We start from the raw sequence: 14,035 nt of genomic DNA, 5'->3' as shown, positions 1-14,035 counted from the left end.
AAATGAGAGGGAGTTCCTTTCAGTTCGGGGTTTTTTCTAATATGTTTGTGATAACCTATAAGAAGATTAAAGGAAGGTGCAGCTGCAATGCACTTGTCAGATTTGTTTCTATTCCAGTTGCACCTCGAGTGTTTTCTTAAAATGGGCTTTGCCAGAAACTACCTTAGAGAAAGGGTCTTTCAAGACTCGGGTTTTGTGCATGTCTTTCCACTTAGTTAGCTAAAAACATGGAGATCAGCTGGAGGTTATGTCACGGTGAGTTGTTCTAAGCAGAGCCATTTAACTCGTGGACCTCCAGCATACAACAGTCAAATGACCTTGCTTTTAAAATATGTGCTGTGGGATTTGTTATAGAAGTTCAAGGCTTTCTCTGATGGATGAACTGCTGGGTCATCCAGAAAAGGCAGCACAAATGAGCCAAGAAGATTGAAAATATAAACAAGACTGAATGGTAACCAACATGCCTGACACAAACCAGAGGGGAAAAAAACCTGTTTGGTCTGCCCGGATCAACATGCAGTGGCTCTGAAGTCCAAGCAAACCTAAGCATCTCCCACTGGACCACCTGTTTACACAAAACAGGAAGCTTTGGGATTTTTTTCAGTTTAAAAAGGATTTTATCCAGCAGGAAGCAAGCATAATTCACAATGAACCAATAATATCCATTACTCTTTGAGAAAGTAAGAGCTCTCTGTCTCTCAGTTTTTATCTTGTATTTGATCCTTGGAATTTCATAGTATGAAACAGGTAATCTTGAAGGACTTTGCTGTATTTTCTGTCTGTGCACCAAAACTTAATCTGTGGGTAGTATTTTATGCTATTTGCTTTGTTTTGTCTTAGACCCACTAAAAAGAAAGGAGTGGGGTTTCCTGCTATCCCCTTTTTTTACACTGTTTTAAACCAAGACATTCAAATCCAAACACTTTATAGCATACCTCATGTTGTCTATCTGGTTTTGACATGCTACTTGGCATTTGTGTCTATTAATGATGTGCCTGAAGGTATCTAAACATTTCCCTTCATTTCAGGACATACTCGCCTACATGTTTTTACATATTCTTTGGCTAAGTTGCTAATGCAGTGCTGTATAACTTTTTTTTTTTTCATATGTTTTTTTTCTATGCAAGCTTGAACTGCAGCTGAACTTCTCCAAGCTGTGAGAAAATTCAGATCCAAATCCAAATCCCTTAAGATTGGTTCCCTATTTCATCTGTCAATGTAGTGAACTTTGTTCCTTAAAATTTGGACTTGATGATCTTAAGGGTCTTTTCCAACCTAAATGATTCTATGATGCTATGAAATAAGCATCATGAAGGAAAAGCCTTATTTCTCTTCATGTTCTGGCTGTACTGCTCCATAACTTGCAAAGATTTCTGTCCTGGGTGTTTTCCCTCCCCCGTACTTACTTCCTCCGGTATGCTCGGTCGTTCTTGTAGGAAATGTAGAGTGGGGAAGAGATCAAATGGGTTCAGGGAAAATGTTCCCCCCCTGGAAAGGTTTTCGTTAGCTAATTTCCTGCCCAGAATTCACTCAGTTGCATCAGAGTTTCAGCAGTCTTGTCAAAATTCAGATGTTTCTTGTGATGTAAATGGGTGATGGAAAATGCCTTACACTCTCAGCAGTATTAGAGGAATGGTGAGCTACTAATGCTACATGCTAACTAGTACCTGAAGTAAGGTGGGTGGATTTAATGCCTAGCACATGGTCTGGTTTTTTTTGTGCAGCCCCTCATGTTTTACTACCTAATTGCATCTGGAAACAAAGTGGTGTGTTACAGCATTTATGTTAAGGGCATGCTCCTCATCCCTTTAACGCTCTGATTTTTTTTCCATTTGCAGTTTGAAGGGAGGAAGTACTGTGAACATGATTTTCAAATGCTTTTTGCCCCTTGCTGCCATCAATGTGGTAAGTTTTACATCGAGGTGAAACACTTCACACTGATCACAAACGGGAACGGGAACATCACTGGGGGAAGATGTGCAACCCTTGTGTATGTTCTCTGGGAGATGACCCTGTGCGGCTGAGCATCTGAACTCCCAGAATGAAATAGACTTCAGAGAATTCAGGGAGCTGCTTTTCCTAAAGGTCATCAAACAATAGGATTTAAAAAAAAAAAAAAAAAAAAGTTTGCATTATTTGAGTGAGTAGTTGAGCTGTTGATCCAGTGATCCGCTGAATAGACCGTTCATGAACTCCTGATTATATATATGTATACATCGGCATGTGTTCATATTTGGCCCTTCTCATGCAGCTGAAACCCTGCAACAAGTCTTTATCATCTGCTTTGACTGTTGTAACCCCCCTGTGCTGTCCTACTCCACAGAAGCATGGACAGTCTTTGTCATCTAGTGTTATAATCAAATGATGCTCAGCTGGTCCCGTTGCATTTTTGAAACAAATACCTTTAAGGCTTCAGCATCTCATGTCCACCCTACATAACACTGAGGGCTGCTTTTTATTTGCTACTGTTGATGTAAATGCTTGTGTGTATGCTGCGTGGTCATCATTTGCACGTGTTTTTTCTCCCCTGTGTGTGACACATCGTGCTCAGGCAGGGCTGGGAAGTCATTAATTTTTTTACTATTGCTTAAACTGGTCTGGAAGTTCTTGGTTTCTGTGGCTCCTTGGCAAGGCGCTAGGGCTTTCACTTATCTCAGTGAGGCCTTTCCCCATGTGGAGGAGGGAATTGAACACCGAGGAAGAGGGAAGCAGATGTTATGGACCTTTGAATTCAAAGTTGCAGATGTGAATGAGCAGGGGAAGAGGAAGAAATGGGTTGGTGGTGATTTCTGAGGAGCTATGCTGCCTGTCTCCAGGATTTCTCCTGCCCACCTGGCACAGCTTCCACTTCTCCTGCTCTGGCTCCTTGTAGCGCCAGCTCCCTTAAAACCTCATCACGGTCCTGCACAGGGCTGGGCTTTGCCACTGCTTGGATTTAGTAAGCGCAGCCAAAATTGACAGGGCTGTTGTCAGCGATGAGGCCTCGAGCATTCCTGATGTTTCTGGAGTCCATTGGGTTTTGTTCTTGAAAAGCCATGACTTCATGGGAACGCCACGGAGTCGCATGCTGGATGTTATCGCCCACATCGGTTACCTGCCCGATTGCTCCCCTTTGGCAGCCATTTGAGCTGTATGTTCTCCAAAGCCAGCACTCAGCCTCCCACGACACTGGGAAGCTGAGCTCCCAACACATTTTAGGCAGAGCCTTTGCACAGCTCAGGGGCCTTGGCTACAACGTCCACATAGAGAATGAGTAAATCATGTGTATGGTGGACATGGCTCCACTGCCTGTGCAGTACAGTCACACTGTGCATGCAGAACAGTAGTTCTCATGCTATTTTTTTTAATGCCTCGCAGGACCTGACTCCTTGTGGTAGGTCAGAAGTTGTCTGTGTTGGATTGACTGTTCTGCAGCATCCCTGCGGCTTTGCGTTTTGACTCCATGGGAGGATTTTTGCAGGAGGTCCACAGCCACCCAAGCTCAGTTCTGTTGTGCTTTGAGTATAGAGCCCCTTCAAGGCTTGGTCCTAGTGGAGTAGAAACCACTACTATGTACCTGACAAGTTAAAACTGTTGTCTTCTTAAAGAAAAGGAGAAAGATGATGAGCACACAAGAAAGCTGTATTATATAAAGAACTCCATATATTTCTTAACAGCTTGAGAACAGATAAGTAAAAACAGGGAAGGGACTGGAAAAGGATGATTCCAGACAGAAGGTGGAGTTTGCATGTAGAAGGGCTTGTATGTGAAGAACAGAAGGTCCTCCATCAGCAAGGACGCTTTCTTCTGGCCCATAGCAAAAAAACCGAAACAAACCCAAATTCCAGAGTTTAGAACCAGAACTGTGACACCAAAAGCAATATGTCCTACCAGATTTAGGGGGGGAGGAAGAGGAGGATGATGTCATTGTAGTGATGCTGTTGTGGGTTGCTTTTAACTTTGTCTAGCGTGGGTATTTTACAACCTGGTGTTGTGTTTCTTACAGGTGAGTTCATTATTGGTCGTGTTATTAAAGCTATGAACAACAGCTGGCATCCAGAGTGCTTCTGCTGTGATATCTGCCAACAAGTGTTAGCCGATATCGGATTTGTCAAGAATGCTGGCAGGTAGATCTTCACCCTTCCTTCTGTTAACTGATCATGAATAAAATGAACTAAGAGTGGGGACTACGAGCTTTTGGTTCCTGAAGCTTTCCAGTTGAGGTGGAGCAACTGAAGTGTCTTTTGTGGGGAGAAGGTCTAAGAGTGCATCACAAAACTAAGAATGGGTATCTTAAAATACACACTTAAAATATTTACTTCAGCGCCAGGTTTCTTGGCAAACATGTTCTCTACCCGGTAACATTTTGGGGCCATTGTTATACATAATAAGAGAGAAAACATTCAGATACAGAAGCATTGTCTTTATTTTTTTCATAGAAATTTTTACTTTCTTTTTCCAACTTGGGTTTCCACTTTTGGTCTAATTTAGCACCTTATTTATTAATAATTGCTTTAAATTCATTGGGATCCTTCACAGAGTAGGATATTTTTACCAGCTGTGATCAGAAGAATGTTTTACAAGTGGATTCTATGGCCATTGTCTTCATATGTACAATATGATATACAGAGTTACCTACAGAATTAGGACCTGTGTGCTCCTCCAGCTTCCAGTCTAAATTTTTAAGATTTTGAGAGTAAAACATTCAGCAATGAGAATCTATAGCAAACTTTGTTTTCTGTGTTTCAACACAGCTTAAACTCAAATGAGCTGAAGAAATTATACTCCTATGGTGGCAGAAAATAAAATCATCACCCTGCCTTTTCTGAGCTTGGTTTGCCTAGCAAGGAAGTTGTTTTAAAGGCTGTTTTCCCTCCAAAAAGGGCTGACTGAAATGAGGTTCTAATAGATTTTTGGTTTATATTTTCCACTGTAGTACCTGGTACCAGTACTTACCTCTTTTTTTTATGCTGTTTCAGACATCTCTGCCGTCCTTGCCATAACAGGGAAAAAGCCAGAGGCCTGGGAAAGTACATTTGCCAGAAGTGTCATGCCATAATTGATGAACAGCCTCTCATATTTAAAAATGATCCTTATCATCCTGATCATTTCAACTGTGCAAACTGCGGGTAACTTGAGTTCTGCAAAGGAAAACAGGAAAATGCTGGGTTTATTTGCTTCATCGATTTACATCTTAAAGTGAAAACCTGTCCTATACAACTGGCAAGAGGGGTGGGGTCTGGGTGCTTTGCAGCCAGATGTGTGTTACTCCTTTTGGGATGGTGGAGTTGGACCTTGAGTTCAAACAACAGCTGACCTGTCGGGGAGTAAAGAAAGGTTGGACTATGCAGGACAAGGTGGTACCTTACAGAATATGAAGCATGGACACAGATAACAGTTCTTGTAGCAGCGAAATGATAGCTTGTTATTCTGCTATGAGTGGAAGAAAAAAGGAAACTACCATTTCAGTGCCAACACAAAGGTTGATTTGAATAACAACATTTAGTGTTGTGTCAGTGGCAACCAGTTGAGAGCATTAGTGAGTACAGTCACATTTAAAGTGTAGCTGTTCTCAGTATCATAACCATTCAAATTACTAAAAAGTAGAGTATATGAGATTCTGCAGTTGGCAATCAATAAACATAGCCAGCTCATGTGGGTCCGTAGTTTTCTTTCTCTGATACAACAAGGAAAACGTACCTAGATGTAGAGGACTACATTATACTTTCAGTTACAGTTATGCAAATCTAAAATAAACTGGTGATAAGAGTGCCAGAATATAAACCAACCGTGTACAGCTCGCACACACGCGCGCTTGTGCTACATCACCAGAGTGCAGGATGACAATAGCTCAGTAGCTGTTTTCAGAGAGAGTTAGTGCATTTCCCTTAGCAGCCTGTTCTCACTTTACTGTGATCAGTCTTGAGCTATGTCACATCTGATGCTGCTGCATTACTGTAGTACAAATACAACTTCTAAAACACATGCTAAAAATTTTCTTTTTCTTTTCAGAAACTCTCAAGAGTTGACATTGGTCAGTGCCTTTATTCATGCTCTCAATTCATTAACTTTTGAACAGGAAGGAACTTACTGCTGATGCTCGTGAGTTGAAGGGAGAATTATACTGCTTACCCTGCCATGACAAAATGGGTGTCCCCATCTGTGGGGCATGTAGAAGACCAATTGAAGGCCGTGTGGTGAATGCTATGGGCAAACAATGGCACGTGGAGGTAAATGTCAGATGATATATATTGTCTTTTACAACCGTAAACATTAACATACTTATCTGTGATTTTGCTGATCAATTTCAATGAAAGGATTAGCAAAGTAGGAAGCAATGATTAGTAAATGCCTTCTCCTAATCCTGTCTTCAGCCTTCTTGTGGCTGGTCTTCCACTGTGAAATAGAGTTATTTCCCACCTTACAGAGAGCTTTGACTGTGAAACTAAAATCAGTAATCAAAGGAAGCACTGTGAGGTTCTTACAAAAGAAAATTTCAGAGTGCAAAGCAGTACATGTGGCAAGGCAGTAAAATTCTGTGGGAACCATAATGTTACTGAGCATCATAACACCCTTACGCCTTCCATAGTCACCTGCCATGTAAATATCTCTAAAGCACTTTACCTGAGAGTTCATATGTCAAGGCCATGTACAAGATTTAGTCCCACATCTTCCATTTAAATTAGAAAGATAAACAGTTTATTCCTTCTATTGTTTTCAAAATCTCCTCCAGCAAATGCTTTCTGCACAAGGGTGTAATGATGGTGCAAATTATTTAATATCTCTTCATTGTGTTCATTGATAACATAGGAGAATCCCTTTGATTTTTTTTTTTTTGTAACTTTTGGATTGAAATGTTGAAGATACTGAAAGGAACATTATATTAGTGGTCTAAATGTAGAAACAAAAAAGTTTTAACTCTCCTTTTTGAGATGACACAGCTAGCTCAGTGGACTTCAGTCATGTTCAGTACTGGGCTTGGTTGGTTTGCTTTCCAGAAAAAATACCATTACTTCCAAATAATCCAGAAAAATGTCTGTAATTTTCTTTGTAGCATTTTGTTTGTGCAAAATGTGAAAAGCCGTTCCTCGGTCATCGTCATTATGAGAGAAAAGGCTTGGCATATTGTGAAACCCACTACAATCAGGTAAGGTTGCATATTTAAAAATGGTGTTAAGTGGTAAACTCATGAATTGGTTTCATTAGCTAGAAATGGAAAACCATGGACATTCTTCTGTTTTCTTATGGGCACCTGTGGGTGTAATGCCAATTAGCAGATGTTCTGTTGCAGTTAATTTATATGGGTTTCTCTATACATGGGTCTGGTAGTGAGAAAGAAAACTGCAGGTATTTCACAAAGGCTAGCCAGGACAATCAGTATTGAGTTGTTCTTCAAGCTTAGTGGTACTTAAGTAGAGCTGTTACCGACTTTTACATGTCTGTGAGATCACAGCACCTAATGACACGCAATCTTTCCCAAGAAGCTAAAGAAGATTTGCCACTCGGTAGCTGCAGTTAAAGACAAGGCCCTAGTGAGTAGCGTGGTTTTCCCTGCAGCTGCTGCTCTGAGGTTACTGTGCGTTAACATATGCTGCATCACCCAGCTCATTCATTAGTTTGCTGAAGACTTTGAAGACTAAATTTGTTCAGAGGACACCACCTAGTGAGCACTTGCATTTATATAGGAGTTCTATACCATGATACCGTCTCTCTCCAGGCTCCCGATTGTGTAGTCCAGCACCACAATTTATAGACCTTTTTTTATTTGGAAGCCATCTGCATTGTGTCACGTCTACCTCTTTGCTTATATAAATACAAGAGTAGGGGTTACGTTTGGGAGTTGTAAGGCATCTGCTAATTACAGATGGATTCTTAATTTGTCAGTGATGAAGGGCAGATGATTGAAATGTTGCTGGCATACTTGTAGACAAGAAGTGCCATGACATTAGTAGTAATAGTGTTGCAGCTGTGATGGGGCAAGTACATATACTAGACGAGCTGTATGTAGAGTGAATGTCTTTTACTGTGTTAACTACTACAGTTAGAAAAAAAATATATGAAACTTTGAGCACTTCTTAGTTGTTATATTGTGGACAAATGTTAAGCCTTTTTTTTTTTTTTTAAATAAAAATAACATTTCCTTACAGTTTTTGCCAGAAACAGCAATATGTTGTTTTAGTCATGCATGTAAATCCAAATGTTAAATTGGCTGATTAGTAACGATGTGTATGTCACACCAACTGCTGTATTTCAAATGTTCAGGATTAGAGAAATCATGTTTACAGGGGATCAAACAGATGTCAACAAATGTTTTCATCTTTAATATTATAAAGACTTTTTGTGATGAAGTGATGCAAAATGTAATTGGAAAATAAAACCAGACTTGTCAGCATTCTCTTTATTTTACTGAAATAAATAGGAAAGCTGTTGTGCCATCAGCTGAAATATAGTTTTTTGTTAGTTCGAGAAGTTACCCTCGATAAATTCATTACATTAAAAATTTTTTACTTCTCTTTCCTCTTCAGCTATTTGGTGATGTTTGTTTCCATTGCAACCGTGTGATTGAAGGAGATGGTAAGCACTTTTCTGTTTCCTTAATGTTCCTTTCTGATGGAAGTTCTCCGTAATAGTGGAAGTAAGGGGAAAGCAGCCCCCTGTTGAATCCTTGATTGTTCTCACTAAAACAAAACCAGCCATGCTCTTGATCAGAAATAAGGTTCGAGCTGATTAATCAGAGACCAAATGGTAAGAAAACCTTAAAGCAAGCATTGCATGACAGTAGAAGACCACCCAGTGGCTGAAGAGAATCATGGTCAACCGGAAACCCCTTAGTGAAGGCCAGGGATTCTAGGAGATGCACAGAAGTGACTTCCTGCCCCACCACCTTCAAAAAAGAACACATGCAAGGGTGAGAATGACCACACAGGCATCTCCTCAAATGAATTTAGGGATCATGAACCAAATTTGAAAAAGTATTTGGGTATTGAAAGACATGGGTGGGCACTCTTAGGGATTTTTTAAAAGTGCCTAGTTCCCATTATGTCAGTTTGGTTCCTGCAGATATTTACCTATCCATCACAGGCACCTGTCTTTTGAACATCTAGGCTGATGCTAATGTCACAAAACCAGAGAAGATCATACTTGGAAAGATGCGTGCTGTAAAGGCAGAACTGGAAGCACACGGTTTAAGTTTTTGGGGGGTTTTGTTTTTTGGGGGTTGGTTTGGGGTTTTTGGGGGGGAGAGAGTGATGGTTTTGAGGGTTTTTTTGGACAACCAGCTGTAATAAAATGCCAAAAGCAAATTATTGTACCTGAAATAATGCAACATTATGTGCCTATTTACCCCTGCCTGAAGGAAATACTATAATACCAATGTTAGCCTCACCTAAGCCAAAGCCATTAGCAAAGTAGGAGGAAGCCTCTAGCATGTAAAAAGGGCCATAAACTAGTTTATAGTCATGTAACTATAGGATGAGACTTACATTCCAGAGGTGTGCTTTCCCCACATTTTCTGGACTGGACTATACCTGCAGAACAACAATCCAAAACGCTTTAGAGGCAACAGTGTCCTCCTTTTCAGTAAAATCCTACTAGAATGAGCAGAACTGGAACTTGAGGTGAATGAATAAATTCAGCCTGGTCTGATAACTACATCTCTGTATGATTCTGACCTTTCATCATACAATCTGACACCCATATTGTATGTTTTGGTCTCTGAACTGAACAGAATATAGTGTAATGCAGTAATTTCTTTAATTTCAATGTATGTCTTCAATTACATTTCTTCTTTGATTTCTGCACACAAATTTGACACTGCTGTCACAAATTACGAGTAACCAATATTGTTCTCTCTCTGTCTCTGTGTGGTGAAACAAATATCTGTGGCAGCAGTTTTTCAGGAGGGTGTCTATGACTGTATTACAGAGGTTGCTTGGGAGCAAAGACTTTCATCTGACTAGTATTATTTTGGCAAGCAGTGGAATAACTATGCATCTGTGGATGTGCTTGCCCCATAGTGCAGGAAAAAAACTCTGCATGACAATGCTCTGGTTCTGTTTGTTGTTGACAAAATATTGTATTTTATGAGAACACCATTGTCCTGCATCCTCTAACTTAGATTTCGAAGAGAGGCAGATTTTGGCAGGGAAAACTGGGAAGGTATGTTGAAAGACAGGAATAACAGAAAACAGATTGAGATACAGAACAAAGAGAATATAGTTACTTTCTCTCCAAAGCCAAGAATAAAAATATATTCAAGTTTTTCTTGATCAGGTAATTTATCCCATGAGTCCATAAATTTGTTCACCTTGACAGTGCTGCGTCCTGACTGCTGGCTTCACATTATTTTCTTCAGCTGGGCAAGTGCTACTCTTGATGGCACTGCAGTCTGAACTGGATCTGAGAAATGAAACTAAATGAAAACATAAACACAATTTTGCTGGATTGCTCTTCAGCTGAAAAAGTTTCCTGATTAAGTTGCAAACACGGCCTCGTAGAAGAGTTGCCCGAGGTCAGCATGCTATGAAGTGAGGTGGAAGCGAAGAAACAGGAGGCAGAAATAGGTTAAACTGGTCTTGCCTCAGAGACAGCTTTATCAGTGCTTCACAGTCCTGCTACACTACACACACCTCTGCCTTGAACTAGGCAGTCTTGCCATATTATTGTTATGCTCCTTAATACTTGATACAAGAATCAAATGACTGTTCTTCATGCCTCATGAACATGTGAGCTTAAAATTTTGGTAATAACTTCTTGGTTTTTTGTAATGCTAATGATTTCTTATTTTTCCCATCACCCTAGTTGTGTCTGCTCTGAATAAGGCATGGTGTGTGAACTGTTTCGCTTGTTCAACTTGCAACACTAAGTTAACACTCAAGTAAGTTTATCAATAAGTGTGATGCCTTCAAAACATATCAGTGCTTACCTTCAGAGTGTAGATGTTGCTACAGTGTAACTGTTACAGTATGAAAAACATATAAGCAGCATTGAGAAAATATGTGCATCTTTCTTCCTCTTGCTCCACTTACTGATTTACAACTTTCAGCTGTCTGTTCGGGTCTTCCTTCAGTTAGTCTTAACTCTTCTCCTTTTCTGTCCTTTATTTTTTCTGTGTTTAACTCTAAAGGGATAAGTTTGTTGAAATTGATCTAAAACCTGTCTGCAAACACTGTTATGAGAAAATGCCAGATGAATTTAAGCGACGACTTGCCAAACGGGAACGTGAAGCAAAGGATAAAGAGAAGCAGAAAAAGAAAAAGCCAATCTGTTTGTAAACTTTTTTCCCTTCTCACCACCACCTCTGCTCCTTTCTTCTTTGGTCAGTGCTAAGGATGCTTTTATTTTAAGTTTTTGCATGAACTTACGGCATTCAAAACCAAAATATTTTTCACACAACTGCAGCTTGAAATATTAACTTGTTATTCCATTATCTTATGTTTAGTCTGTTTAGCTCTACAACTAGGTTTGAAAGGCTTTTTAAATGACACGGTTAATAAATATGGACATTTGGGTAAAAACTGTGTAACTTACTCAACAGGGTACTGTAATTACTGTCTACTGTGTATAACCTTGTAAAAGTAACTTCATATATATGTATAAATTGCAGTTGTAATTTTTGCCTGTGCACATTTGATAGGATACTTTTTAAAATTTTTTTTCCCACTATTCCTGCTGCTAAAACTTTGTCTGTTTTTTGCTTTGTTGTTTTAGGAATAAATTTGTTGAGTTTGATATGAAGCCTGTCTGCAAAAAGTGTTATGAGAAGTTTCCTCTAGAGCTGAAGAAAAGACTGAAGAAACTCGCTGAAACTTTGGGAAGGAAGTAAAGACTTCCTCTGCTCTCCCTCTCCTTTGTGAAAATCTTACATCTATTACTTGCAGGGGGGGCTGCTTTGAGGCTTCAATCAGACAACAAATGATGATGTACATCTTCTATCAAATCAAAATGTCTTAAGATTCTCTGTTCTCTATACATGTATGCTTATTTGTTGATAGACAGACCATACTTCCAAACTAAATTAAATACCAGCTCACCTGAAAGGTTTCTGACCCTGATAATGCAGTTGAACTGATGCAGGTGGCCCATCCTGTGCAGTAATCTCTGCGGAATTTTACAGAGAGAGAAAATTTGCTTGTGAATATCTGCCAAAACAAACTGCAAATGTGTCCAACTTCAGGGCCATGCATTGTTATTTATATTAATGCAAATATTAATCTTTATATTAAGCATGCACACAAAACTTGCCTGCCTGGTGGAAAAATTCACGCTTGGATTTCAGGCCAAGTCATCTCATTAAGGAGCCTTGTTTCAGACAGTTTGAAAAGTATCAGATTTCTAAATACAGTCACTGTACAAATGACCTACTTCCGATAGATTATGCTTACATGATGAATCTTTGTACATCAGGCTTAGCATGAAATACCTATATAAAATATATATTCCTATTGCAAGAAATGAGCATACTCAGAACTACTTGAATTTTGCTATATTCCACTCAAAATAACTCATTAACTTTTATATATGCTTTTGCATTCTATTTACTTTTTGTGCCTTATTCTGCTGGACCATACATAACAGTGTTCCGTTAAATATATATATAGTTTTATTTTTTATTTCGTATTTTTATGCAGAAACTATATACAAGGTATTTTCAAAAGATAACATACTTTGCCTTAATTATACAGGATGCAAGAAGTATTTTATTTCAAATGTGAACACCTGAGCTTAAAATTTAGCTTCTAGACTTTGTTAATCTTCTGAACAATACTGAAAATGCGTATTTCAGTTAACTGGCAATATTACTTTTACACCTATGAGTGTAAATGTACAAGGGTTGATCCTGCTAGGATCTATTTCTTTAGCCATCTGCCAGAACTGAGCTCACAAATCATCAGAATTCCTTATAACATACATTTAATTGTTTTATACTATTGACTTCTGTCCATGCAAATCTGTTTTATTTTTCCCTTTTTTATAGAAAATACAGTTACTTAGGACTTCTTGATGGTACTACATTACGAAGTACGCAAACATTTTTTTATTCTTTTTATATTAGTGACTTAAACAGATTTTATGTAATTACATCATAGGAAGTAAAATTTTCTTTCCAGTTTATGAAAAACTAGTTGCTTTAAAACATCTGCTTTCAAGCATCATCAATAAAGGCTTATGTTATTAAACCTTGTATCACCTCTCTTAAATGAGTGCTTGAGAAGGGTGGGAAAGCAACTGGAAAGCAATTGGTTCCCTATGCTTTTACCTGTGACTGTATGTAAATATTTCCTAATTATCCTGATTTAAAGGAGAGATATGCCTTTCCTAAATGTCCTGCTGTAGTTAGTTCTTAGGTTCATGAAAGAAATGCAGTTTGTTTCATAAAGAACAGCTTGATTCTTCTGGATATTTTCTGCATTGGCACAGTCACTAGTTTTTCCTAAAGAAATTATCTTGTCTGAGTGTAAAACATTCACCTTCTATCAGTTTTTTCTCTCCGCCTCTCACTGTAATGAAACAGTCACCACAAACTTCCAGTTTACTGCTAGGTAGGGTATTTTTTTACGATGTTATCCTACGTAGTTATTGAATGCTGTAACAGTTCAGTAACTGAATGCAGTCCTGACTGTGCTCCAAGACTAGAAAAGCTTAAAATGTCCCCTGAAAAAGTTTACATAACTAGCATGGTAGCCCTGTTTGGATTTTGGACTGTGCCATGGATTCAGTAGACCATACTCAGCAATGCTTCCTTTAAATTGTACTTCACCTCTTGTTCTAGGTTTTTTGCATTACACTGACTGTACATCTTTTCCTTCAGCCTACGTATGCACAGCCTTACTGCTCAAAGAGTCGGGAAGGGTCGCTAACCCTGAGGCTGAACGGCAAGACCTGGCTCACATCCACATTGCTTGGGGTGACATCCATCTCCAACACAGTGGCCTTGTTGGCGCTGCGCAGCCACGGGTCTCCTCTCGGCTCTGTGGTAGCCCTGTGGCTATAACATGGGCTGGTTGTTTTTTTTTTGTTTCCAAGTTCCTGGTGGTGAACGCTGTGCTACAGTTCA

General features: G+C 39.2%; 1 protein-coding gene across 8 annotated transcripts in view; it reads left to right on the top strand.

Moving 5' to 3' along the window:
* The window catches only part of LIMS1 (LIM zinc finger domain containing 1), a 73,964-nt gene extending 60,807 nt beyond the window's left edge, over nucleotides 1-13,157 (top strand). For 6 of the 8 annotated variants that reach the window (XM_075057206.1, XM_075057207.1, XM_075057208.1 and 3 more), the window contains 9 exons: nucleotides 1,839-1,905; nucleotides 3,986-4,106; nucleotides 4,959-5,108; nucleotides 6,059-6,209; nucleotides 7,034-7,126; nucleotides 8,505-8,553; nucleotides 10,780-10,855; nucleotides 11,105-11,296; nucleotides 11,689-13,157. In XM_075057206.1, coding sequence (XP_074913307.1) covers nucleotides 1,839-1,905; nucleotides 3,986-4,106; nucleotides 4,959-5,108; nucleotides 6,059-6,209; nucleotides 7,034-7,126; nucleotides 8,505-8,553; nucleotides 10,780-10,855; nucleotides 11,105-11,252 — 855 coding nt within the window. In that variant the 3' untranslated portion in view covers nucleotides 11,253-11,296; nucleotides 11,689-13,157. The remainder of the gene's footprint in view (nucleotides 1-1,838; nucleotides 1,906-3,985; nucleotides 4,107-4,958; nucleotides 5,109-6,058; nucleotides 6,210-7,033; nucleotides 7,127-8,504; nucleotides 8,554-10,779; nucleotides 10,856-11,104; nucleotides 11,297-11,688) is intronic. The other 2 variants (XM_075057203.1, XM_075057201.1) reach the window with 1 other exon arrangement.
* Nucleotides 13,158-14,035: the final 878 nt, after the last annotated feature.

Source organism: Buteo buteo, chromosome 25 (genome assembly GCF_964188355.1).
Source record: "Buteo buteo chromosome 25, bButBut1.hap1.1, whole genome shotgun sequence".
Classification (NCBI taxonomy): Eukaryota; Metazoa; Chordata; class Aves; order Accipitriformes; family Accipitridae; genus Buteo; species Buteo buteo.
The sequence above is the reverse complement of the archived record's forward strand: the minus strand, read 5'-3'. Positions and strand labels throughout refer to the sequence as shown.